Genomic DNA, 25,016 nt, shown 5'->3' with positions numbered 1-25,016 from the left:
AAATTTTTTTACGTAATATTATTTACTTAGTAATTATTACTTGGTTACTTGCATCTAAAATTCCGGTAAAATTAATTGATCGCCAGCCTTGGTCAGTACATGTCTGTCATTATTTTTATGTTACAAATGAAATCTGACGATAGTTAACTCATAAATATGCTAGTATGCAGTATAGCAGAAAAATGGACTAATATTTATCACTTAAGAATTTGTACTTAGCTTAAATCAGTATAAATCAATGCAACACGACAGACTATAAGTATAACAGATTGTGCGTAGCGTATTTCTTTTTTTTTGTAATCATCTACAGATTGCTAAGTAAACTTACAAAGCTCTAATTTTTCTGAATCAATGCCATTTCAACTCGCCCCTCTAATGTTATGCATATTCCTATTCAGTAGTTACAAGGTTGTCTGTGTTGTTTACTGACTAGGAGTAGGGTATTTGGCTATGTTTAATTTTGTGCATTTTTAAATATGTAACAGCAGTTAAAAAAAAATCCTGTGAAAAAAAAAACATTAAAATTTGATAAGAAATGAGGCAGAAATTCAATTTTCAAATATTGCTACATGTAGGAGTGAGGATATCGCTCAATATCTCTTTCGCAAGCAGCGTAATGCCCGCTGACGACACATCCAAGTATTTCGTCCCTTTTCAAAAAACACTAACACCCTACTACCTGATTTCAATGGCTTATAACTTGTAGATTTTCACCAGATTTCAATGATTTCTTAAATTTTAGAAATGATGACTTCAATATTTTATAAAAGTTATTATTAATAAGTCTAAGCAGCATGGTTGATAGGTTTATGAAAACTTTGAACCATTCAAAAACATAATAGGCATTGTGTGTGCAGTGACAGTTGTCACTACACATTGCATCCCTGTGACACAATAGTATTATCCTGATCCATCCAGTATACACTTATTATTGGTTAAATTATATGTCTATTATTTTGTAGTCAATTAGTTTTTATATTTTATGTATTATGAATAGGATGTGCTGAACCACAAGAGTAGTGTGTTAGTGCCATTATATTGTACTTACCATATACTTGTTCCACCAGTACAGGAACCTATTTGGTTACTAAACACCCCTTTATTCATCATAATATACTTGAACAAGTAACATTCATATTTCATACTTACAATGACAATGCACATTTGCTGAAATGTATATTTTAAAATAATATGTCCATTTTTAATTTGATAAATTTATATTTGCTGTTTAAACCTAATAAACATAAGTTCTGAATTATTTATTTTTTCCTAATTTTCTGCCAGGTGTAATTACTTAAGATCATCATCATCAAATAAGTCTTCAAAATCTGAAATAAATATGATTAATAGGACTTAAAATATATTGAAGTTGATTTTTGGGAAGATATCTTTAATTATAGATTTAATTGGTATTTTAATGCATAGTTCCTTAATTATATCAACGAGATATTCTTACCATTAAAGAAGTCTGCATGGACTGCTTTTTCATTTGCGGCTAAATCCATTAGAAGATTGGATGGACCGCCAGCCTTAAAAATACATAACGCTCTTGTGTAAGATGGCAAATTAGTATTGTAATAACAATAGTTAAAATATATTTTAATATAGGTACCTCTTCCAGATCCATGTAAGGTCCGACACCTTCGGGAAACATTTCGTCTGCAGCAACTGTGGGTTTCATTTTGGGAGTATCTTTGAAACTAATTCGATCTTCGCCTTAGCTGCCTCTAACAATAAAATAGACAAAGTTAGTCGGTACAATTATTAACCCACACACATCAATGTAATGTTTGTATCCAATTTTTTTTTGGATTTGATTGAACGTCAGAAGAAACTTCAAAACGGTCAATTGTCAAATATATGTTTAATCAGTGTTGCCAGGGCCCTTGAGCCGTAAGTTACGTTTCGTTTCCTGAAATGTTACATTTTTGCTGCAAAAGTTACATTATTGTTTTTTTTTTAATTTACGCGTTTTTGGGCAAGCATTTCTGTAGCTACGAAACCGCGGGGACTCGCGAAGTAGGAAATGTGCGCGCACACTCAAGTAAAATCAAGTTTTAATATATGAAGATACGTTTCATTTTGTCATGGCGAGCCAGCTCTAAGTGTGATATGGAGTGAAATACTTTTTAGACCCGCCAGTTTTAAGTGCGTTCAATTTGGATGCGTTAAATAGAAATGCGTTCGTAAACTGTTTATAATAAAAAAAAATTGTATTACAAAAATCGTTTTTCTCAAAAGTTACGAAAATTCCCTTAAATATAAAAATTACTTACATGTTACGCGAGGGGGTCAAAAGTAACGAAAAATGTAAGAAATGTAACCTTCTGGCAACACTGTTTTTAATACTTCCGAAAGGGACCGCCTATGGTCAAAGACCAAGCAGCTAAGTCATAGGTAAAATGATAGGGGGTGGACACTTAGAACATTTTCTATAATGATGTTTAGGTCAAGGTTTTCTAAGAATGATTATGTATCTTAATTCAAGTTTGTAGTGTTTAGTTTTGGTTGGCAGAACTTTAGGTTACATCTAGTACCAACATAATAGATCTATAAACTACATATTGTCCGCCATTATTGACGCTAGATTTTTTATTGTTGGACTTTATTTGCTAATGCTTTATAATTACGATTTTGCTCAATACTAACTTGAGTTTTCTACCGAACACGTTGAGTTGAGCCTGCTCTTCCGTTTCGTGTATATTTTTCTTAAAAAGATTTGTGTCGTGTGCATTTACGAAATAGTAACTCTTATTATTCCGAGATATTGACTCGATTGTGTTTACATTTGTGTATTTTATTTATTTTTGTGTACTACAATCGAGAAAAGAATTAATCAAAAAAGGCACTTGCGATACCTGAATTTGCCTCTGCAAAGATTACTGGATTAAAAAAGATCATATCTGTAAGGTATCAAACTGTTCAATTTCTATATAAAATAGGAACTAAATAACGGGAAATTGGACTGTAATGTTTTTTTGTAAGATCTAATATATTATGTATGTATAAATTGTATACAGTGTGTATACAATTCATAGATAAGAAATTGGCGTTATAACACTATTGTGAATTTTATAATAATAATTTGTTATTAAATAAAGGTAATTATTTAAAATTGTGGATATTCCAAATTATATCATAATTTAAACCTGTATAAGGTATATGGTCAGCAATTTTTATCAATATTATCATATTATCGATCGAATAAGGAACGTCACTAGAGAGGAGCGTTTTATAATAAGTTGGCCGCCTTGCGTCACGTTGGTATAAAATGTTACCTAAAAAGAGCTCATGTAGGTGGCTTAAAAATCAATGTACTAAGTGCCGGCTAGGAATGTGAAAAAATAATCGATTAAAAATCGATTGTTTTAAACTAAAAATCGATTTTAATAAGTGATTTTTTTAAATTAATAATCGATTTTTTACAATCATGCAATAAATGCACCCCGACATTACGTTTGGTCTTCTGGCTTGGAGCCCGGAACACGAACTGCCAAAGAATACTATCATAGCTCCATAATATTACATTAACGCCATCTGTGCATCTATGATGGCATTTCTTCTGTAAGTACTTTTAAAACAGTTTAGATGATTCATTTAATCAAACTTTGTTTTAAAACTTTAATTTGTGTTGATTATATAAGAACTTACTGTTTCTGTTGTTAATTTTTAATGAATAAATCTATTGATATAATGTATATGGCGTTTATTTTGAAATTAATTGAAAAATTAGTAAAAAATCTATTTATGTAATAAAATCGATTATTTTCTTAAGAAAAGTCGATTATTTATTAATCGATTTTTCATACTTAAAAAAATAAACGATTAATTAAAAATCGATTTATTATCAACAATGTCACATCCCTAGTGCCGCCTCTTCTAAAGTAAATGCAACCTATTTTAGCCTAAAACATGGTATTTTTAATGTCAGTAAGTAATTTTTTTTTTTTATTTGCTACCACTGAAGAAGGTAACCAGGCTGCATGGCCAAGACCTTTTGTTTTCTTGTAGAGAAAATAAACCAAAAAGAATAAATAGGGGAATTGTCAAACGTCAGTTGTCAACCCCTAAGAAACGTGTGTAAATAGTGCTAAAGATAAATAATATTTTATGGTTATATTTTTTTTGGTTCAACTATTTTATCATGTTATCGTATGAAAACAAATTGATACTTGCGCCTATGGTACGGATTGGCACATTACCCATGCGTCTCTTGGCATTGCGCTATGGAGCAGATATAGTTTATACTGAAGAACTTATCGACTGGAAACTCCTTCGATCAAAACGAAGATATAATGGTACATGTAGAAAGAGATAGATAGGCTTATAACATTTTGTTGTTTATCTTATAAAATAAAAGGTATATAAATAATAACACAAATAACATTTTTTCAGACATTCTCAACACTGTAGATTTTATAGACCAAACAGATGGCACAATAGTGTTTAGAACTTGCGCTGAAGAAAAAGAAAAAGTTGTGCTTCAACTAGGTACATGTGATGCAACGCGAGCTTTAAATGTTGCAAAATTAGTGTAAGATATTAGTAGTGCAACAGTGACATGATTGCTTCCGATTTATAATTTATGAACATTATTTTACATATTTTTTTTAGAGAAAACGATGTGGCCGCGATAGATATAAACATGGGATGCCCAAAAGAATTCTCTATAAAAGGAGGAATGGGTGTAGCTTTAATGGCAAAACCTGATAAGGCTTACACAATACTAAAGACCTTGGTTGATAACTTATCAATCCCTGTAACTTGCAAAATAAGAATATTAGAAACACCCGAGGCCACTTTAGAAATAGTTCAAAAACTAGTGAGTGCAGGAATAAGGGCAATAGCTATTCATGGTCGCACAAGAGATGAGAGACCACAACATGCAGTTCATACTGACATTATTAATTATGTTGCAGACAGAATATCTATTCCTGTTATTGCTAAGTAAGTTAAAGATCAAACAAAATTATGAACCATATGTTGTTATTAAATCACAGTACTATAGAAATTTATTGTGAATTTTAGTGGTTGCTCGAAAGAAGTTGAAAAACATAGTGATATATACAAATTTAAGAAGATGACTGGCTGCACCAGTGTTATGCTTGCTCGAGCAGCCGAATGGAATTGCTCTATATTTAGAAAGGAAGGGCTTCTGCCAATGGATACAGTTATCAAAGAATATCTAAAGCTTGCGGTTGACTATGACAATGCACCATCAAATACAAAGTATTGTGTACAAAATATTTTAAGGGAATTGCAAGAAACACCAAGAGGAAAGCAGTTTTTAGATTGCCAAACACTAGAGCAAATATGGTAATCAAAAGTATACAATAAATAAATATTGTATCATATTAACATAAGCTAGTGCTGTGACTGATCATTATATGTCTTAAATTAGATGTTGATATGAATAATAATAAGTTAACAGCTATGACTATATCAATGAAGGTTTTTACTGACTGATAATGTCTTTTTCTGATTACAGTTCTGTTTGGGACTTAGGAGAATATTGTAGGCTAAAACAATCAGAATATCAAAAGAATGGCATCCAGGGAAGGTGGCAGGTTTGTCCGATTGAATTAGAGCCACCAACAAAGAAAATTAAATCATGTGACATAGATCTTGTCGATGTTATACAGTCAAAAGTAAGATTTTTTCTAAAAATGTGTATGAGACCATTTATTACGTAGAAATTATTATTTTGTGGCTCACTAGGTTTTTGACTGAATTCTGATATATAAATATATTCTGCAGGAAAAATACCAGATCTCCATCAAATAGTATTAATAATTATTAATTTGCAGGTGTGCTTCATACGATCCAACTTTGATGACCTTAACTTGCCAAAAACACAGCTGCATACATGGGCTGGGAAAAATGGACACAAGTTGCCTACTTACGACACCCAACAAGTTTCAAAATTATTCCGTTCTATACTCACATTCAATAATAAGAAATATACATCATCATTTTGGGAAAAGAGTAAAAAGTTTGCAGAACAAGGTGCTGCATTAGTTTGCTTATTACATTTAGAATTAATTACTGAAGAAGAATTAATTAAAAATGGCAGCATTATTAAATAACGTGACCATGTGTATCTTTTACTTTTCCTTTAACATGTCAATACCTCTATATATTATAATGTAAGTAAAAACATAGCATGGCTATTACAAATATTTGGTAAATTAATCTAAAAATCAAAAGGTTATGGTAAATATATACTTTAGTTACTAGTTGAGCACCTTCATGTCATCATGGATAGTTCAAACTATAAAACTACCATTGATAAATACTATTGTTTATTTTTCGGGACAGAGTTTAGACTGAATGTTTTTATACTTACTTTGTATTTTATGTTATCTTATACTTGCCTATTTTCGTCAGTTACGCAGTATTTACCAGTGCTTGTTTTACAGTAGTGTACTGTTTTTTATATAAGAGAAAATATAGATATTGATTCATTTTTTTACCATGAACTCGTTTTAAATTAGCTAGTTTAAGTATTCTCTAAATTACCCAATAAAAAAGTATAAATAAAAGGATAATTTAATTATAAGATTAATGAATAAAATACCAGCAGTTTATTCTGTCTGTTTTTTCATACTTGCAATATTATCTAATAATTTTTGATTGAGCTCTTCCAACTTTGCACTTAATTCAGATTGTTTCTTCAAATCCGCTTCAAGTTGTTGGCAGTGTTGAAAGCAAGTGTAGTAATTTTGTATAGCTTCATCCTCGGATCCTGTTTTTTGAGGGATATCAGAATGTATGATTTCAGGGTCCGATATATCTTCCAAAATGTGCTGCATGATGGGAAGATTAGGTACCGTGTATTTATTCATATTGTCTTGATAAATTAACTTCCATAAGAGTATTTATTTTTATATTGAATAAATGATTTGTATGACAGTTGATAACAGTGTTTTCAGTGCGGCTTTGTAATAACCCCAAATACACTTGAGAAAATAATCAGAAACTAAAAAATATATTTTGTACATCCCTAAAGTAAAGGTTAAAAATTAATATTTCTTTCGATATATAATAAACCATATCTCATATTCTAAATTTCATTCTAACTTAAGATTTCTTTTACTCCTCAATTGTCTCTCAAGCATTTTGTCCTCGAAATTTGAGGAAAATGTAACCAAGGACCATTCTGGCATCACTCAAATTGACACTGTCTAGCAATGTTACCTACTACCTATAACTCAGAATAGAGTTGGGTAGGACATGACATAAAAAAGAGTTTGTAAGAGTAGCCTCTTTTTAGCATTCAGCCGGTACAACGTCCTACTTCAAATGAGGCGAGGCGTAGTGAGGCTCGGTGCTTCAATGCGTATCTTACAGTATTTTGTAATGTTAACCCTCAAAATATTTCCCTCTCGCTCGCGACTCGAAACGCCGTGATGTAATGTCCATTGTAAAATAACGTCCTATTGCAATTTGTAGCATGCGGTTCTCTACCTCATTGTCTTCGTCCTACAGTTTACCAGAGACGGAGAATAAGTAATGCGACTGCCGCGACATAAAATTTGAAGTAGTACAATATATAATTTTGAGCCACTCTTACATTTTGACGTCATGTCCCGCACAAATGTACCGCCTCTTGTATGTCCTACTCAACATTAACTCAGAACAAGAACAAGCATAGAAGTAACACTATGACATTTGAGTGTACTCTGTCTTAGACAGCAAGAAATTTAATTGTGTTGCGAACCCTTCTGATATCTTATCGATAGATACTTTGTCTATCGGCTATGGTAAATTCACAGACCTGCTAAAATAAACAATTTTCGGTCAGTCAACTACAAACCGTTGCAAATTGCTATTTTAGATAAAGGCTAAAAAAAAAGATATCAATATCCTGATTTCGTATTCAAGTACCAAAAGAAGTCTGGATATATAAAAGCACTCGTTAAGAAGCTGTTAAATTACAATAAACTATAGAACTACCGGCTTTCTCCGATCTAAATTTTGTCTAATTTTCATTTGCTATTTACAGCAGTTTGATGCCTTCCGAAACGTCATTCAAACAAAAATGGTCAAGCATTTAGATTATTAAATTAAGAAAATGTTAGAAATTTCGGAAGGATTGGAAACCGCTGTAAGTAACAAACAAGAAATCGGCCGGAATTTCGTTTAGGAGAAAGCCAGTACGCCTTTTGTTCTTTTCTGACTTTCTTAGGGATTAAAAGATACCCAAGAGGTGTGATTTGACAGAAGCTACTTAAATGGAACAGTAAAATTAAAACACAGCGGTATCATTCATGTCACATATGTTTGATAACTTATTTCAATGTTAATAAAACTTTGTCGAAATGCTTAGAGCAAACACGGTGCTGTTTTTTCCAATGCCAATTGGGACGAGCTATGGCAACGATCCATTTTGCCTCATAGCATCATCTGTGGGGAATCTGCAATAAAACACATTGTATGAAACACACTATGAAAATCAGATACTTTCCTTAACCCCCAGCCTTCGCGCACGGTTTCCAAGTGGCTTTTACCACTACACCATCGTATATTGAAAGTAAAAGGCAATTTATGCAAAATAGTAAACTACAATATACTAACATCTATGTTATCGACAGAATATGCAGCACAACACTATTGAACACGACTACGTAAATTGGTAAAAATGAAAAATACTTAATAATTACTGTATAGAATGGCCAACAGCAGATTATAATATGACTACAGCATAATAAAGATTAATTAATAATACTTTTTGCACTTATGTACAGGGTTTAAGCAAATATATTAGGTTTTTTGTTTACTCACCGATGGAAGCTGATGATTTCAGTTTCATTTTCTTTACGAGAAGAATGAGATTTACACCCCACAATAACGCAGGCCATTGCTTGTTCGTAGGGCTATATTATACTTAAACAGCACTGTGTATTTATTAAAATTAACAACAAAAATATTACAAAACATGTAGCCACTTTTGAAAAGCACGCGCTGAAGTATAACGTAACTAAATTGTGTGGGCGCGTTTGTGACATTGTTTTGAGGTTGGCAAGTTGGAACTTTTGACATTTTATTTGCTTTTTAATTCGGCATCATAAAGAGGACCAAAGGTAACCATTTGATAATTTTAAAGTGTACGCAAGCCGACTTTAGCAACATCATATTTGTCTCGTTCTTTTCAACGGTTTTGGGCTATTTGAAAAAAAAAGGATAAGTATATGAGGGTAATTTAGATTCCTTCTACGCTTGTTCTTGTTCTGAGACCCATAATAAACGAGCGACATAGTACCTAGTTCTCAGAGAGTAGTTTGTCAATTAATGTTGCCAGACCCTTAGCTCTGTTCTATCGATAAAAAAAATCAGCCCTTGCAATAAAACACGAAACTGAACGGTTCTGCGATATTTTGTTTAGTTTCTAAAGATGATATTTTATTATTGAAAAAAAAAACACGATCCAGAATTACATATTTAATACCTTAAAAACTCTTTTTTCCATTATTTATGCGTAACTAAGATCCTTGTCAGTCTGTACCTACACCTTATTTTCAACGAAAAAATATGCTTATTTTGTAGCCAAATAACTATCGTACTTCACAGGTAAAGCCAAAGCGGTAAAATTATAAAAAGTGTGCAAATATCTTTGCTCAACAGATGGCGTTACATGTGATGTGGTGTATGTATACAATCGAAGAGTATACAGCGTAGTGACACTAGATGTCGGGGGCATCAATTGTCCAAGAAACTAAAGCATACTTTTTTCACACATGGATTTTGGCAACCGGCAGCAGCAGAGCGGAGGGTTGTCCCATTAGATTGAATAAAGGACATATTTTTGGATGGCACTCGTAATTACCGACATGAATTTTTCGGCCGTGCATAAATATTGGAGATAAATTTCCTGGATTTGGGAGATTTTATTGGATTTTTCTACTTTAGGAATTATTTTTACAATTTCTTAAATATAAATAGTTTTTCAGTTATTAACGAAGAACAATATATAAGTACTTGGTAGGGAATTTTTTTGTCATCTTAATTTGTTAATAACAATAGGGTACCGGACTCATTTTTGTTCTTTACTATTATCAAAAATTTACATAATATAAATTATAACACAGAAGGAATTATTGAAACCCGGTAAAAAATCAACAAGTTATAAGTCTTTGAATTTCGGTAGAAGGGGTAATTAACAAGAAACAGAAAAGAGACGAAATACCCACATGTGACGTCATCGGGAATTACGACGCGTGCAAAAGAAAGAGATGAAGCGATCCCCACATCGCGCCCACTTCTGCACATCACAATATTTTTAATATGAGTTACTCGCTCATTTTTTAACCAATATTTATGCAGTTTTCGCAGGAGTGCTTCTTTTTCGTATTATTAACCATTACATATAGAATAATGTACAAAATCAATCATAGGCCGGTCCCTTATTGCAATTTTTTATATTCTAATAATAAGAAATGGGGTGAGGGTGCTAAAAATATCTGGAAATCTTTGGAGGAGGCCCATGTTCCATCCTGCGGCTGATGATGATGATGATGATCATGATGATCATGAATTAAATGATTTTATTTCAGGCTCATATGTCTGATACGATTACGTGTATTGTTTCTTATTTTCTTCTTTATTCTTCTCTTTCTCCCTTCTAATATTAACTTCTCTCAGAATCGTATTATAGATTCGATCAGGTGAGAGGATAGAGGGAGAGGGAGGGTAGAGAGGAAAAACATAATTAAGTATTATTTTAATTTTTTAAAATGTGTACATCCTTCACAAATGTAAGCACTAGTTTAAGATTTTATTTATATGTTTATCTTCGCATTGTTGGTGTGCTTAAATAAAGAAACAAGGCTTGCTAAGTACCTACAGTCAAGTTCTCCTATTTGCATTTTGACATGCTCCCTTACTTCACAGCGACTAGACGTTCTTAAAATTTAACGTAAAAAATATCCACAAAATCGGCTAATAGTTGTCTACTATCATCCTAATAATACGTACCTACACATCCAATTCAATATAAATACGTATCAACATAAAACACTGGTTTGGCTGGTGCGTTGTAGTTGTTACGATAGATAGTTTGCGGTTTCCTGTGCCAGCCATGACTGCATTATCCTCGATTTAACAAATTCATGTTGTACTCAAACGTTATTTTGAGATTAATATGAAAGATAAGAAATAAAAAACAAATCCTCCATTATACAACAAAGGGTATTTTTAATGTGCACGGTAAAGTGACCCCACTGCACCTGATGTAAGTGGAGTGGGGTCCATGAAGTATAACAACAAAATGTCATCTAAATGCAGTCCTCTCTGTACTTTTTAATGGCAATTTTTTCGGTATTTTCGAAATTTCCTGAAGACGCACCGTGTGCCTCTGCGTGCATCCACAAAAAAGCCTTGTCTAAACTGTATTATGTTTGACTTGATACTATACTGGTAATTTTATGTATGACTAGCTTTTTCCCGCGACTCCGCCTGTGTGAAAGTTTTTCCGGGTTAAAGTTTTCTGTTATAAAAGTCACGCTATATATTTTCCCCGTATAGTAGAAGTTGTCAATGTTCTTCCCGGGATCCCGAGTACGTAGTACCAAGTAAGTAGTTGTTTTTGAGTTTTACGCGTCAGACAGGCAGACAGATGCAGCGGGGGACTTTGGTATATAATATATTTTTATAGAACTTTTTAAGATAAACAATTCCGATATACATATTTCTTTCTTAACTTTAGCCGTTTCCGCACAGCACGCAACGGAAGCTCTAAAAAAAAATAAACTTTCCCCGTTTTTGCAACATTTATCATTACTGCTCCACTCCTATTGGTCACAGCGTGATGATATGTAGCCTATAGCCTTCCTCGATAAAAAGGCTATCCAGCACTAAAAGAATTTTTCAATTCAAACTAGTAGTTCCTGAGATTAGCGCGTTCAAACAAACAAACTCTTCAGTTTTACATAGATAACTAGCGACCCGCCCCGGCTTTACACGGGTGCAATATTTCTCCACCATATAATGGATGTTATTATACGTATAAACCTTCCTCTTGAATCACTCTGTCTATTAAAAAAAACGCATCAAAATCCGTTGCGTAGTTTTAAAGATTTAAGCATACAAAGGTAGGGACAGAGAAAGCGACTTTGTTTTATACTATGTAGTGATAGTATAGGTATTATGTTATTCATAGGTATACCTATATATTATTTGTATTTGGTACGATAATGCTCTTGATTTTTTTGGGATACTAATATATTGCTGTTCGAAATAAATGCATTAATTTCATAATTGAAGCACATTCCAATAATATTTTCCTATTTACTTCTCTATTTATTCTAGTAGGATCTTGAAATTAAGAAGGGGTGTAGTATAGATTTAGTATAACATCAATAATTCTGATAATAACGACGCGGTGTGATTTATAACAAACTAGCTTTTGCCCGCGGCTCCGCCCGCGTTATAAAGTTTTTCAGGCTAAAGTTTTCCGTTATAAAAGTAGTAGTTTCCCGGGAGCTTTTGTTCTTCCCAGGGTCTCAAACTGTTTCCATACCAAATTTCATCTTAATACGTTGGGTAGTTTTTGAGTTTAACACGTTCAGGCAGACAGATGCAGCGGGGGACTTTGTTTTATAATATATATTTTTAGAACTTTTTAAGAGGAACAATCCCGTCATACATCATTGTTGCATAACTTTAACCGTTTACGCAGCGCACGCAACGGAAGCTCTCAAAACTAATAATTTTCCCCCGTTTTTGCAACATGTTTCATTACTGCTCCGCTCCTATTGGTCATAGCGTGATGATATATAGCCTATAGCACTCCGGGATCAAAGGGCTATCCAACACAGAAATATTTTTTCAGTTTGGACCAGTAGTTCCTGAGATTAGCCATTACTGCTCCGCTCCTATTGGGTATAGCGTGATGATATATAGCCTATAGCACTCCACGAACAAAGGGCTATCCAACGCAAAAAGAATTTTTCAGTTTAGACCGGTAGTTCCTGAGATTAGCCATTACTGCTCCGCTCCTATTGGGTATAGCGTGATGATATATAGCCTATAGCACTCCTCGAACAAAGGGCTATCCAACGCAAAAAGAATGTTTCAGTTTGGACCGGTAGTTCCTGAGATTAGCGCGTTCAAACAAACAAACAAACAAACTCTTCAGCTTTATATAATAGTATAGATAACAGCGAGTCAGAAAGGTACCTTTCTCAAAATCATCAACGTAAAGGATTCTTTTAATTGGTGGGATGACATCGTCACTGAACCCATGAACAAAAATCATCCACCAGCCCGAGTAACTAGAGAATTTTATGGAAGCAAAGAGTACCGAAAATATTGAAATAAACATTAGCGTGAATATAAGAAATCATTAAGATTAAAATAAGAAAAGTTTCATTTGATACGCTCAATTACAATTTAAATTGAAAAAATAGGAATTATTTGTAAATGTTGAATTAGTTCGTCATATTTTTCTATTCCTTGTTATTTACACACATGGAAGTGCGTGAATCAGAGTTCGCGAATTTGTAGTCTATCAGCTCATTTATTCGTCTGAGACTTTTAAATACTTAAGCTTTCTAAACGTTGGCTCAGATTTTTTATACCTATCTATCGTGGTTTAATTTATAATACTACGTATTCATATTTTTTTTAAAATATTCTCTTAAACATACGTATTGGTATATCATATCAGCACTGACACTTTAAGAAAAGTGAGTAATATTTTTAGGTAATTTTAGTATATGATATAACTATGTAGAGTGGCCGTCGGCAGGGGTTAGCAAGTATTCATACAATGAAGGTACATAGGACTAACACTACTTTTTCCCAAGCATTTTGTTTTTCAGAAAGAAGTAAATTCCTCCGGCCCTGGACAAACATTAATGTAAAAGTGAAGCTATAAATACCTTCTGGAAGATTGTTAATTTGAGAATTATAATACGCGGGAGGTCTGATCTATCCAGCATTCTGTTTTACACTCGACACGTTTTGACACGGTTGCGGTTCAGGTTACAAACACAGACCAGTAAACAAGTTACAATCTTCTCAAGTGAATATATCAAATTCTTTTAATTACGCAATAACTTTTCATATTTAATTAACTTCAAACTTCACTACTTTCTTACTAAATTATTTATTATACATTATCTTGGTATAAATCTGATCGTTTTACAAACAAAAATAAAGGTTATTTTGCTTTTACTTTCACATGTAAAATTTAAATATCTGTCTATGATCTCGAATTATACGTAAACTTTTTTTTAATATCACATTATTAATATATACCTAAAGTTAACAAAATGTGGTAGATTTGCGGGTAAAGGCTAATCTTTTTAAATCCTCATATCGAACAGTGACTAAAGTAGACATGATGATAAGTTAGGTATCTAATTGTTGTAAAAGAGCTAATGTTAAAACTAAGGAGAGAGTTCGTAACTTCGGTTCTTTGCAACGGAGTTGCAACATACCACCATATTATACACTTTCTGACACATTCTTCCCGATATTTGTTTCAGGCAGTATATGTGGCGAGAGATTCAGATTCCCAATATTTCTAAACATAGTCATTTGTTTAGGAAACTTTCGAGGAGTGCATAGTGGAGTAGAATTCTGTGCTAATAAGTACATAAAAAGATTGGAAGTATAAATGGTAAGTATGTACATACTTACCACATGTGGGTACTTCCGATCCGTTATTGTGTCCTAATCTTACAGGGAGGTTAAGGGCATTATCTGTTGGTGAGTTTTTGCACCTTCGCATCGTTTTTATCGAGATAGGGATACGGCGTAATGTACGAGTGTAAAATTCACGTTTTCGTCAAAAGAAACACCTCACAGTTCATGCCAATAAATGCTGAAGCCCGGCAAAGCTCTTTGGTACACACATTTGAAATATGCATCGCCATGCCATTTTAATAATATGGCACGAAGCATAAGCTCGGCTGGCCATGAAATACTGTTCGCATCTTTGGGTCACTTCCGCAGCAAGAAATCTGCTTCATGACTTTTTTGGCAGCAGATAGCATAAAAAAACAAGAATCGCCGCCCTAGAGCTGTGCTGGAACTTTGCCCCGTTAAGCGTTTTATACGGTCTGTATCTTGGTAAATAATCTGAAGACTTGTTTAATCTTACCTAATCCAAAACTGTCCTTAAGAGAAGCATCCGTGATGCCTTGCGTTACTATAATTTATGGTCTCTCCCATATCAGCTGGAACCACAAGTTTCTCAAGCGACCTGGTTTCTTCTTGATTCATATATTTTTGGATATATTCCTATAAAAATTAAAATTAAAATGATTTGGAAAGTAATTAGCAAAGAAACTGGTAAGGCTAAACCTCGCGAAACGGAGTTCAGCCTAAATATTAATAACCAAATTATTAGTACCGACTTAGATGTAGCTAGGGCTTTTGAAATTTTTTTCACTAATATACCGGTTTCTATAACAAAAAAATTAAAATGTTCTCCCATAATTGCCAACAAATTATTACAAGAAAATGTCTGGATGTGGAGGATCATTTTTATTCCACTGTGTTAATAGTTTAGATATAATAAAAACATTTAAAATGATCAATAATAAAAACACATGTGACTTTTGGGGTATTTCTACAAAAAATTTAAAGTCTGTTATATTTGTACTAGCTCCCCAGTTAGCTATAATTTTTAACTTGTGTATAAAGAGTGGTATATTTCCTGATAAAATGAATAAGTAAAATAATCCCGCTTTTTAAATCCGGTAGTACAGATGACCCCACTAACTTTAGACCTATATCTGTGCTACCTTCAATAAGCAAAATTTTTGAAAAACTCATGCTTATACAAATTCAAAATTATTTTACTAAAAATAATTTATTTCATAATAAACAATTTGGATTCACCAGGGGTCGCTCCACTACAGATGCTGGTGTGGAGCTCAAACATAATATATTTGCTGCTTGGGAGGATACTCAGAATGCTTTAGGAGTTTTCTGTGATTTATCCAAAGCTTTTGATTGTGTTCACCACGATATTCTTATCAGGAAATTGAGCCACTATGGGGTTAATGGCATTTCCCTTGAATTATTTAAATCATATTTAAGCAATAGGGTACAAATTGTTGATGTCAATAGAAAACAATCTCCTGGTTCTATTGTTACAATGGGAGTTCCCCAGGGCTCAATTCTTGGATCTTTTCTTTTTTTAATTTATATAAATGACTTACCTTATTTCATAAGGGACAAATGTGAGATAGTGTTGTTTGCAGATGATACTTCCTTATTATTTAAAATAAAACGACATGAATTAATTCTTGACGATGTAAACAACACTCTCTCAAAATTAGTGCATTGGTTTAGCGTTAACAATTTATTATTAAATAGCGAAAAAACTAAATGCATAAAATTCGTCACACCTAATGTTAAAAAGTTAACGCTAACATTTTTATAAATAGTGACGAGGTGAGCCTTGTGGATACAACCAAATTTTTGGGTATCACACTGGACTGTAAACTTCAGTGGGGCCCTCATATATCTGTCCTAGCTAAAAAGCTGAGCGCCGCAGTTTTTGCAGTGGGCAGGATACGCCAACTAACTGATATTGAGACAGCTAGATTGGTCTACTTTGCTCACTTTCATAGTTTGATGAGTTATGGAATTTTACTATGGGGTGGTGCTGCTGACATTAATACTATATTTGTTCTACAAAAAAGAGCGACAAGATCTATATATTTGCTAAGCCCTAGATGTGCGCTACGAGAAATATTTAAAGAAGCAAATATAATGACAGTAGCATCACAATTCATTTTCGCTAACTTAGTGTATGTCCATAAAAATATAGAAAATTTTCCAAAAGTTAGCGATATCCATAGTTTAAATACTAGAAACAAAAATAAATTACTTAATCACAAAACAAGGCTCCAAAAGATCAGCCAGTCTTTTAAGGGTTACTGTATACATTTTTATAAGAAAGTTCCCACTGAGATCAAATCCTTAAATATTGCGAAATTCGAAGCCACTATTAAGCGCAAGTTGTGTAATAAAGCTTATTACAAGATCTCAGAATACCTTGAGGATATAAATGCCTGGGACTAGGCATTTTTGTGTGATTGTCTTTGGAACCATGTCACTTGATCGAGATATATATATATATATTTTTTCTTTCTCTTTATTTGTAATATAACTGTAAGCGGCTTGGGTATGAAATACTCTCTAACTGTCTGTACCTGCGGCGGCGTCGTGTGACGGGTCGGCCACTTCCCTACAATATGGTTGAGGAGGCCGATGGCTGGCACATGCGTCATACTCGTGAACGGGTGCTGCTTGTGTGGACTGTTCTGCCCATTTCGCTTACATTTCTAATTTCTAATTGCTAGAGGTGCTGGGAGGAAATAATTATAAGGATAATAGAGAAATTTCATGATTCCTGAGAGGGTTGTGCAGTCATATAAAAATTTAAATTAATTTATTCCTTATTTCATGAGCCTATAAATGAACTGCTCTAAACTTTTTTTTTCTCTTATCACTTTATCATGTAATGTAGTCTTTACCCTAAACTGATTGAAAAGAGCAACACCAAAGTTTCTTGCCCGTTCTTCTCTGGTGAAAACTGCTTTCCGAACTGGTGGTAGAGTTAATATTGACGGAATCTAAATAATGTATAACATTTTACAGATTCAAATAAATCATTTCATTTCATTTCATATATTACTGCAGAATGTGAAGTAGCAGGCAAGGGTTCCCAGCATGATACACGTCCCACGCGGGTCGTATTTTTTTCTAGGCTTCGAAATAGTTAATATTACTTAGATGCAGCGAAGTTTTGTTTTGCCAGAATTAAAATAACATTCATTTTCATTCTATTTATTTGTATTTTTTGAAGTTTTGGGGTTTTCGTGTATTTATTAATATTTAAAAAAATATATTTAACGATCAAAATTATTATTATTTTGTTCTGAATAAAAACTAAGTATCAGAAACAATAACTTTGTGTCAAAAAAAAAGGTTTGTCTCTTTGAATGTTTTTACGAAGTAACATGACTAACTAACTAAGTGCCATAATTTTCATGTTTTGAATCGGCGAAAACTCATCGACTACATAAATTTGATTATTCGAAGCAGTAAAAAAATAATTGATTGTTAATTATATGTATAATTATTAAATATAATTATATTTCCACCACACATTCCTCAACGACACACTACATTTGTCATTAAACCGTTTATGTGTAAATGAAGTACAAAGGAATGAAATGTTTTAAATGCTATAATCTCAAGAGAACGTTTTGTTAGTTGATGAGTATTCGCTCCACAGCTACAAAATAGTCTTATAATACAATCAGTTCTATAGATTTACTGTACGATGCTGTCTATTTACCGGGAACGAACAGCTTCGTAAAGTATTGAATTTCTTATTGAGGACTACCAGGGATGAAAGGTGATTCGATGAATGAAATTAATAAAAGTAATACAAAATCTTTATAGGTTTTATGTAAATCAAGTAGATACCTATCTACTTTAAATATTGACAAGTAGGTCTTAGTACTTGATTTAGAAAAGTTAATAGGGAGTGGGCGCTCTGTAGAGTGCATTAATCCCGCCATCACAGTAGTTCTTCCTTTTGCGATTAGCCAGATAGTAGGTTACAGACATAATATATATATTCCGATGGATCTGTATATTATGAGTTTAAGACTATACCTACTTATAAATATCATCTCTAATTTCCACGATCATAATTTTGTTGTATAAGTCGTACATCAACGTGTACAAACTGCGGCGTATTTTAAAGTTCTAATGAGTTTTTTGATTTACAACCGCATCGGTTGAAAGAATATGAGCATATTTGAGACAAACCGCGAAATTACATCAGTGCGCGTTGGTCTGGCCGCGGTCGCCGATGACGACAACGTCCGACGTCCGAGCTAACCGCAAACCGTCCAACGCTACAGTTCCCGCATATCATAAAAACATATTTTTGGATTGCATATTGTCTATATTATAACGATTCATATTCCAATCATAAATATTCAAGGTAAGTACTAAATATATAGTAAAGATAAGTTTATCCCTCCATCACATTGATCTAACTAGACTAGATGTTTTTTGGTACAAACCGTACCTATACCTTTAGCTCAAAATGGTATAAGTAAATATACACACTGTCGACACATATCCTGCTTCTTTTCCAGACTAAGCTGACACGCGGCCGTAGATCTAAATAATATTACAAAATTCTTTTATCAAATCTAACGAGTAATAACAAGATTGCGTCCTACAAAACACTTTGAATGTGTAAAAGGGATACGAAGTTTACCGGTCAAATGTCTTAGCAGGTACTAAATTGAGTTTGAAGTTTTATCACTGAATAGAGTAATAATTGAATAGATAAATAATATGTATGAAAATTAAAGTGAATTATGGGAAATTAAAGAAGTTTTAAAACTTTATTAAGTAACGACATCGGGCCCTATTTCATCTGCAAGGGCGAATCCGTCTTTGCAATTACGGGCGTTCTAATCGAAGGACATGGTCAATGTCAAAAATCCATTACTTTCTTACACGGTTTTATTGCAAAAAGACAGATTCGCAACCGCAGACGGATTAGGGCCCCTATCTTAGATAATTTTAAGCCTCATTTTGGCATTAATTCTAAGGGCTTCCTTGTGTGCGCAGCGTCCACGTCCCAAGTGTGCATTAAGGGACTCCACATTCGGAGACGCACTAGACGACACCGCGCTGGGTCTGTTGTGGAGCCACCAAGCATTTATACATTATAAGCCGAAGAGGGTCACCGTAGAGTTCGGTAGATAAATAGACCGACATTTTCCATCTCTCCAAACGGCGCTACGCCTGCTGGGAGTCCGATGATCCCGACATAGCCGTTGAGTCACAGGCGGTAGTGATAAAGCACTTTCCTTGCGAAAACAAAAAATAGATAATTGCAACACGGGTAGGTTTTAAGATTATTTGAATTCTAACTGTTTTGTATGGCTTTCACGTAGGTAGCTATCAGAACCTACGTATGTTTCGTATTAATGTTTTAAGTAGACACGTTCCTTAGTTCTAAGTAAAAAAGTTGTAATATTTTTAAGAATCTTCATTTTATTGCCGTTTATGCAAAAGAAGCCCCGAGCGAATGCGTATATAATTTAAACTTTGGATTTACTAATAGATTTGACAATGACAATGGCCCATCACGATGTGTCACCCTGTTTTGTATTGCATACTTAAATGACGGACAATGCGACACTCGTACATTGATGCGACGTGAAAAGCATATTTTCGACAGTTCAATTCAATAAACTTCACTTTAAATCGCAACATGTAGCATCTCATTACTGAGGGGATGCAAACGAATTGAAAAACGATCTCAATTCTAATGTGCTAAAATATTTAACTGTACTATTGTTATGCATGTTACATTGATAGAAAGAAATTTACTTCTCTGTTTATCGCCAATAAAACATCATATCACTAGAAAAACATAAGTATTTTCCCAAATTAAGTTACACGTGTTTAATTGCATTCTGAAAATTATAAAGACACTGCAACGCAAATTTAAAAGGAAAGGGGCAGGTAAAAAAACGCTTTTAAGTTTTGTTAATTACCTACTCCCACGAAGTTTATATGGCATGATTTTATTGTTTCATGGCCCTATTAATTAGATAAACGTTAACCATAAATGGACAACATGCGTGTATTTTTCGGGATAAAAAACTTAATTATTTCAAGGAAATTATGTAGTAAACGCATAATACCTACATATATATAATATAGTAATAGGAGTAATATATTATACGTGTCAAAGATCGCATGTATTTCATAGACGCTTTGTTATTGATTTATTTCTCCACATTTACGCATGCTCAGTTGAAATGTTATATTTTATAGGGCGTTGTACTACGTTCTTGAATATAAAAATATAGACAGATATTATTTTATATTCATTCGGATTACAGGCTAAAGCAAATTAATAACAATATTCAGATAATTTACGTATATGCATAAAATTTGCAGACAACTAATGTGTCTGAACTCTGAAACCAATTTATTTCATGTCATGTCGCAGCGACGGGTGAGAGCCACCCGCGCGTTGGCACGCGCGCCCGTCTGCCGTGATCTCTAACTCTAATAACTTAACCCCCTTTTGTTTTTCTACACAAAGCTCTCAGTTTATTTATGAGATCTACTGATTATGCCTTGCCACGCGTCTCTGCCAAGAGGTCTTAACTATTCGAATTCATTTTATTAATTAGCTGTTTACCAGATAAAATAAGCATATTATTTCGTACTAGGTAAGTAGGAACATTTGAAAACAATTTTGGCATTAATTTACCGATTTTCAAAAATAGAGAAAAGAATATATTTTATCTTTTATCCTAAACATAATCTGTTTCTTTTTATATTATAAATTTTAGGATTACTATAATTGGCTGTATAAGAAATAGAGCGAACCTTAAACATTCGTTTCTAACATATATAATCTCTTGATAAAATAAATTGATCAATCACATTCAGCTAACAATTAGTTATGTACCGAAAAATAAAAAGTAAATTTTCACAAAAACCAGTAATTGTTAAAAATCTTGTGAAACAATATATATTCGTGTACAGGCATCTATGCTGTTAGCGCCCGGCACATAATATGAACATGTATTTTTGGATACTTAAAATGTGACAGATGCAAATGACATAAATAAAACAAAATTCCTGATCTTGTTTGGATACTTTAGAACTGAATGATATACGTTTAATAGCTTGACAAGATCGAAATGCTCCAGTTGTTCGGAGGATTTACGAGCGCGCTCGAACACGGCAAATACATTTGTTAATAGGCGCATTAGCTGTTAAATGCCCCTTCGACGATTCTTAATTGTCGACACATTGTCGTGTCTCGTTTGTAGAGAACGTTTCCGACAATAGAACTATTGAGACAGATTAAATATCAATTAAACGTAACAGATTCATTATAGTTAGAATTTAAGGTGTCGAGATAATGACCAACATTTAACATTTTGTTACGATTGTAACCGGCAGCTGGAATTGTAATGGTTCAAATGAACATTTATTTATTTAGGTCATAGCCTTAGACAATGTTAGGAATTACAATTAATAACACCGGAATATCTGAAAAAAAAAACAAAGTAGTATGCTTTTTTTTTGTAATGAGGCAGAGAACCTTGAAGTTTACGGTTTTTGTTTTTTTTTATCGTGTGCTATACATTGCTTCTTGCAAATTGTATGCTTCTGGTTCAACGGGAAGTACCCTATAGGTCTTGAAATCGCAAAATAGGCGAAAATATGCAACATAAACGGTCATACCTTTTGATCGCGTTGAAAAAGGGGTTTTAACAGAGAGGCTGTCAACAAAGTGATCCATATGGATTCATTTTGAGGTACGTTAGTTACCATACAAATAGTTATATCATCGTATTCTATAAAGAATTAGCATTAATAATACTCGGAAATATAAATTATAGTCCCATTAGATTTTTTTGTAGAAAAATCGTTCAATACTTTAAAAATCTTTAAAAAATTGCAAAGGTGCCAGGTTTTATGGTACCTAATTAGTAAATGGAACGGTGAATTTTACTTGTTGCTTTAGATTTATTATTAGTATCTACGTATTTAGTATCTACTCTGCATTAATGTTTTAAAAGATGATTCCGAAGAAAATTTTGATGCGGTGGGTGTAGAGCGATGTCAAAAAGATGATTTTTTACCTTGCGGGTATGTAACAAAAATGTCTTCTTCTAGAATGTCTGGCAGCAACTGCGGTTTTATCTTATTTGAACTTCAATATTTATGGAATAAAATAGGCTCAGTTACTTCTTATAAGGCTCTGTCCGCATGAATTCATCCTAAACAACAATTTATACTGCCGTTTGTACGTATAGTATTGTCTCTTCAAACAATCACATAAATAATATAATAAAACGCGGTTTTAATATTATTGAAACATATGAACATGACTTCATTTTTATTTAAAATGTAAATATGTGTATTGATATAGGGCAACAACATAATTTATATGTGTGTTCGAAAATAAAAAATTTGCAGTGAGTTAATTGCAAAACATCTAGACAATGTTTGCTCTCCAGCCGGCCTAGCATGCGCACGACGACAAAATTTTGTCGACACTTTTTCTCGTGATTTTGTCGTTTATCGCTATATGTCTACCGACACTAACATGCGCGCTCATTTTCTCGACTTGTCACGAGAAAAGTAGAGAAAAATTAATGTTTTATTAATCTGTGGTATTTTTGTCTACAAACCCTAACATGAGCAAATAATTTTATCGTTTTTTGACACATGTAAACGAGATATTTGTCTTCTATGATATTGTACGAAGAGATAAACCGAGAAAATTATCAATTTAATTTATTCGTTAAAACGCGATGGTGGTATCTTACTATAGTAAAATAATATCGATATACAACAAACGAGAGGCGTGTAAAGTGGAAAGAAGACATATTATACTTAATTGATTTATGATATCCCTTTGCTACAAAACGAATGGCATTGTATATTAAAGAAAAGTTTGCTCCCGATTTGGAGTCTCAAGCCAAAGGCATAGCCGTCCGTTTAAAGGTAATTGAATATATTTATTACATACTTAATTACATAATTAGCTGAGTTTAATATCAATTGAAGTATTTTGTTTTATAGATAATGGAATAATTTTTTATTTTTTTTAGGTGAGACTCGTGAATTTTACGTGCAAGGTATGTTAGGGCTCTTAGATTGTACCCATATAAAAATATTACCTCCTAATGAGCCACAAAGTGCACAATATCAAAAAATGAGGAAGGATGCCTGCGACACCAAGGTTCAACTGGTAATGTACTATTAATTAATTATTAGAGTTAATAGAAATAAAAATGAATGTACTTTGAGAAATATCTTCACAATTAATACATAGCGTGTTACCTTTCATAAAAATGAAATTAGTGTGCCAACTAATGAGGTAATAAGAGCTATTTAATCAGATTAATTGCAGTTTTAATTTTGTTTATTTTAATACTACAAATACAAATGAGTAACTTGTTTTACCATAATGTTTTGCAAAACTAGTACCTATATGTTACCAAAAATGTCACATTATGGATTCAAACAGCAAAACTCTTAATGTGAATGCCAGGTATCGGAGAAGATACTATTACTATGCAACTTAACAATATGAACAAACAATATCTTGCTTTATTTCTTTATTAAAAACTTCATTTACACTGATTGTATACTGATGGACTTAACAATAATGGATATATGGTTATACACTGTTTCAAATAGTTGTTTGACTATATTATTTTACCACTGGTACAACTTCACATTATATTACTATTGTTAAGTAACTGTAGGTAATGCAGTATTTTATGTTACAGTGTTCCAATGGAGGAAACTATTATAAATGACCATCATATGTGAGAAGAACCTGTACAATTATCAGTACCTGCAAGTGTCTCACAAGCAGGATGACCTCAATTATAATAAATAGATATTTTCCTATGTAAATAATGTATATTTTATTATATTCGCATTTTAAATATCAAGATAGTTTTCATTATTACAACAAAATCTTCTACACAAATTTAGGCAACAATAGAATATTTCATAATAACTTGTTATACAACAAATTTCCTACAATTACTGTAATGAAATACTATGAACACTTACAAGAAACAGAAATTGCACTCTCAAGTAATTGCTGCAGTTTACTTATATTATTAATTTCCTAAACCAACAGAACAAGAACACAACAGAACAGAACCAAATTTCCTAACATACAGATGTTTTATCTAGTGTATAAATAAAGATACCTAACGAAATATATATACATGATATTAAGTATTTAAAAATGTAGTTTTTCTTAAAAACTGGTTATAAAAATACATATTTTCATTAAAGTATTAAGTTCAAACCGAGCAACTAAAAAACTTTTTGGGAGTAGTATTTGGTAAGCTCTTCAACATGGTGTTGACTGCTGGGCTGGGGACATTCCAATGAATGTAGAGGCACTTGATTCACGGAACTAAAACAAAAAGAAAATATATACTTACTTCATATTTTAA

The 25,016-nt window shown here is 32.9% G+C and overlaps 2 protein-coding genes across 3 annotated transcripts; one reads left to right on the top strand and one right to left on the bottom strand.

Moving 5' to 3' along the window:
* Positions 1 to 1,198: 1,198 nt before the first annotated feature.
* LOC115446000 (COP9 signalosome complex subunit 9) lies at positions 1,199 to 1,862 on the bottom strand. The gene is made up of 3 exons (XM_030172535.2): positions 1,613 to 1,862; positions 1,457 to 1,529; positions 1,199 to 1,328 (listed from the first exon to the last, which is right to left on the bottom strand). Exons 1-3 carry the CDS (start codon positions 1,679 to 1,681, stop codon positions 1,291 to 1,293), a joined length of 180 nt encoding a protein of 59 aa, XP_030028395.1. The 5' UTR covers positions 1,682 to 1,862; the 3' UTR covers positions 1,199 to 1,290.
* Positions 1,863 to 3,843: 1,981 nt separating this feature from the next.
* LOC115445997 (tRNA-dihydrouridine(20) synthase [NAD(P)+]-like) lies at positions 3,844 to 6,448 on the top strand. Of its 2 annotated transcripts, XM_030172530.2 has the most exons (6): positions 4,035 to 4,298; positions 4,396 to 4,534; positions 4,615 to 4,947; positions 5,029 to 5,316; positions 5,489 to 5,648; positions 5,808 to 6,448. In XM_030172530.2, exons 1-6 carry the CDS (start codon positions 4,145 to 4,147, stop codon positions 6,084 to 6,086), a joined length of 1,353 nt encoding a protein of 450 aa, XP_030028390.1. In that variant the 5' UTR covers positions 4,035 to 4,144; the 3' UTR covers positions 6,087 to 6,448. The 2 variants fall into 2 exon arrangements, with proteins under 2 accessions (XP_030028391.1, XP_030028390.1); XM_030172531.2 differs by lacking the exon at positions 4,035 to 4,298 and adding an exon at positions 3,844 to 3,930 and having other exon boundaries at positions 4,396 to 4,947.
* Positions 6,449 to 25,016: the final 18,568 nt, after the last annotated feature.

The sequence above is a fragment of the Manduca sexta genome, chromosome 23 (genome assembly GCF_014839805.1).
Source record: "Manduca sexta isolate Smith_Timp_Sample1 chromosome 23, JHU_Msex_v1.0, whole genome shotgun sequence".
In the NCBI taxonomy this organism is placed as follows: domain Eukaryota; kingdom Metazoa; phylum Arthropoda; class Insecta; order Lepidoptera; family Sphingidae; genus Manduca; species Manduca sexta.
Note: the sequence above shows the minus strand (reverse complement) of the source record. Positions and strands in the feature narration are given on the sequence as shown.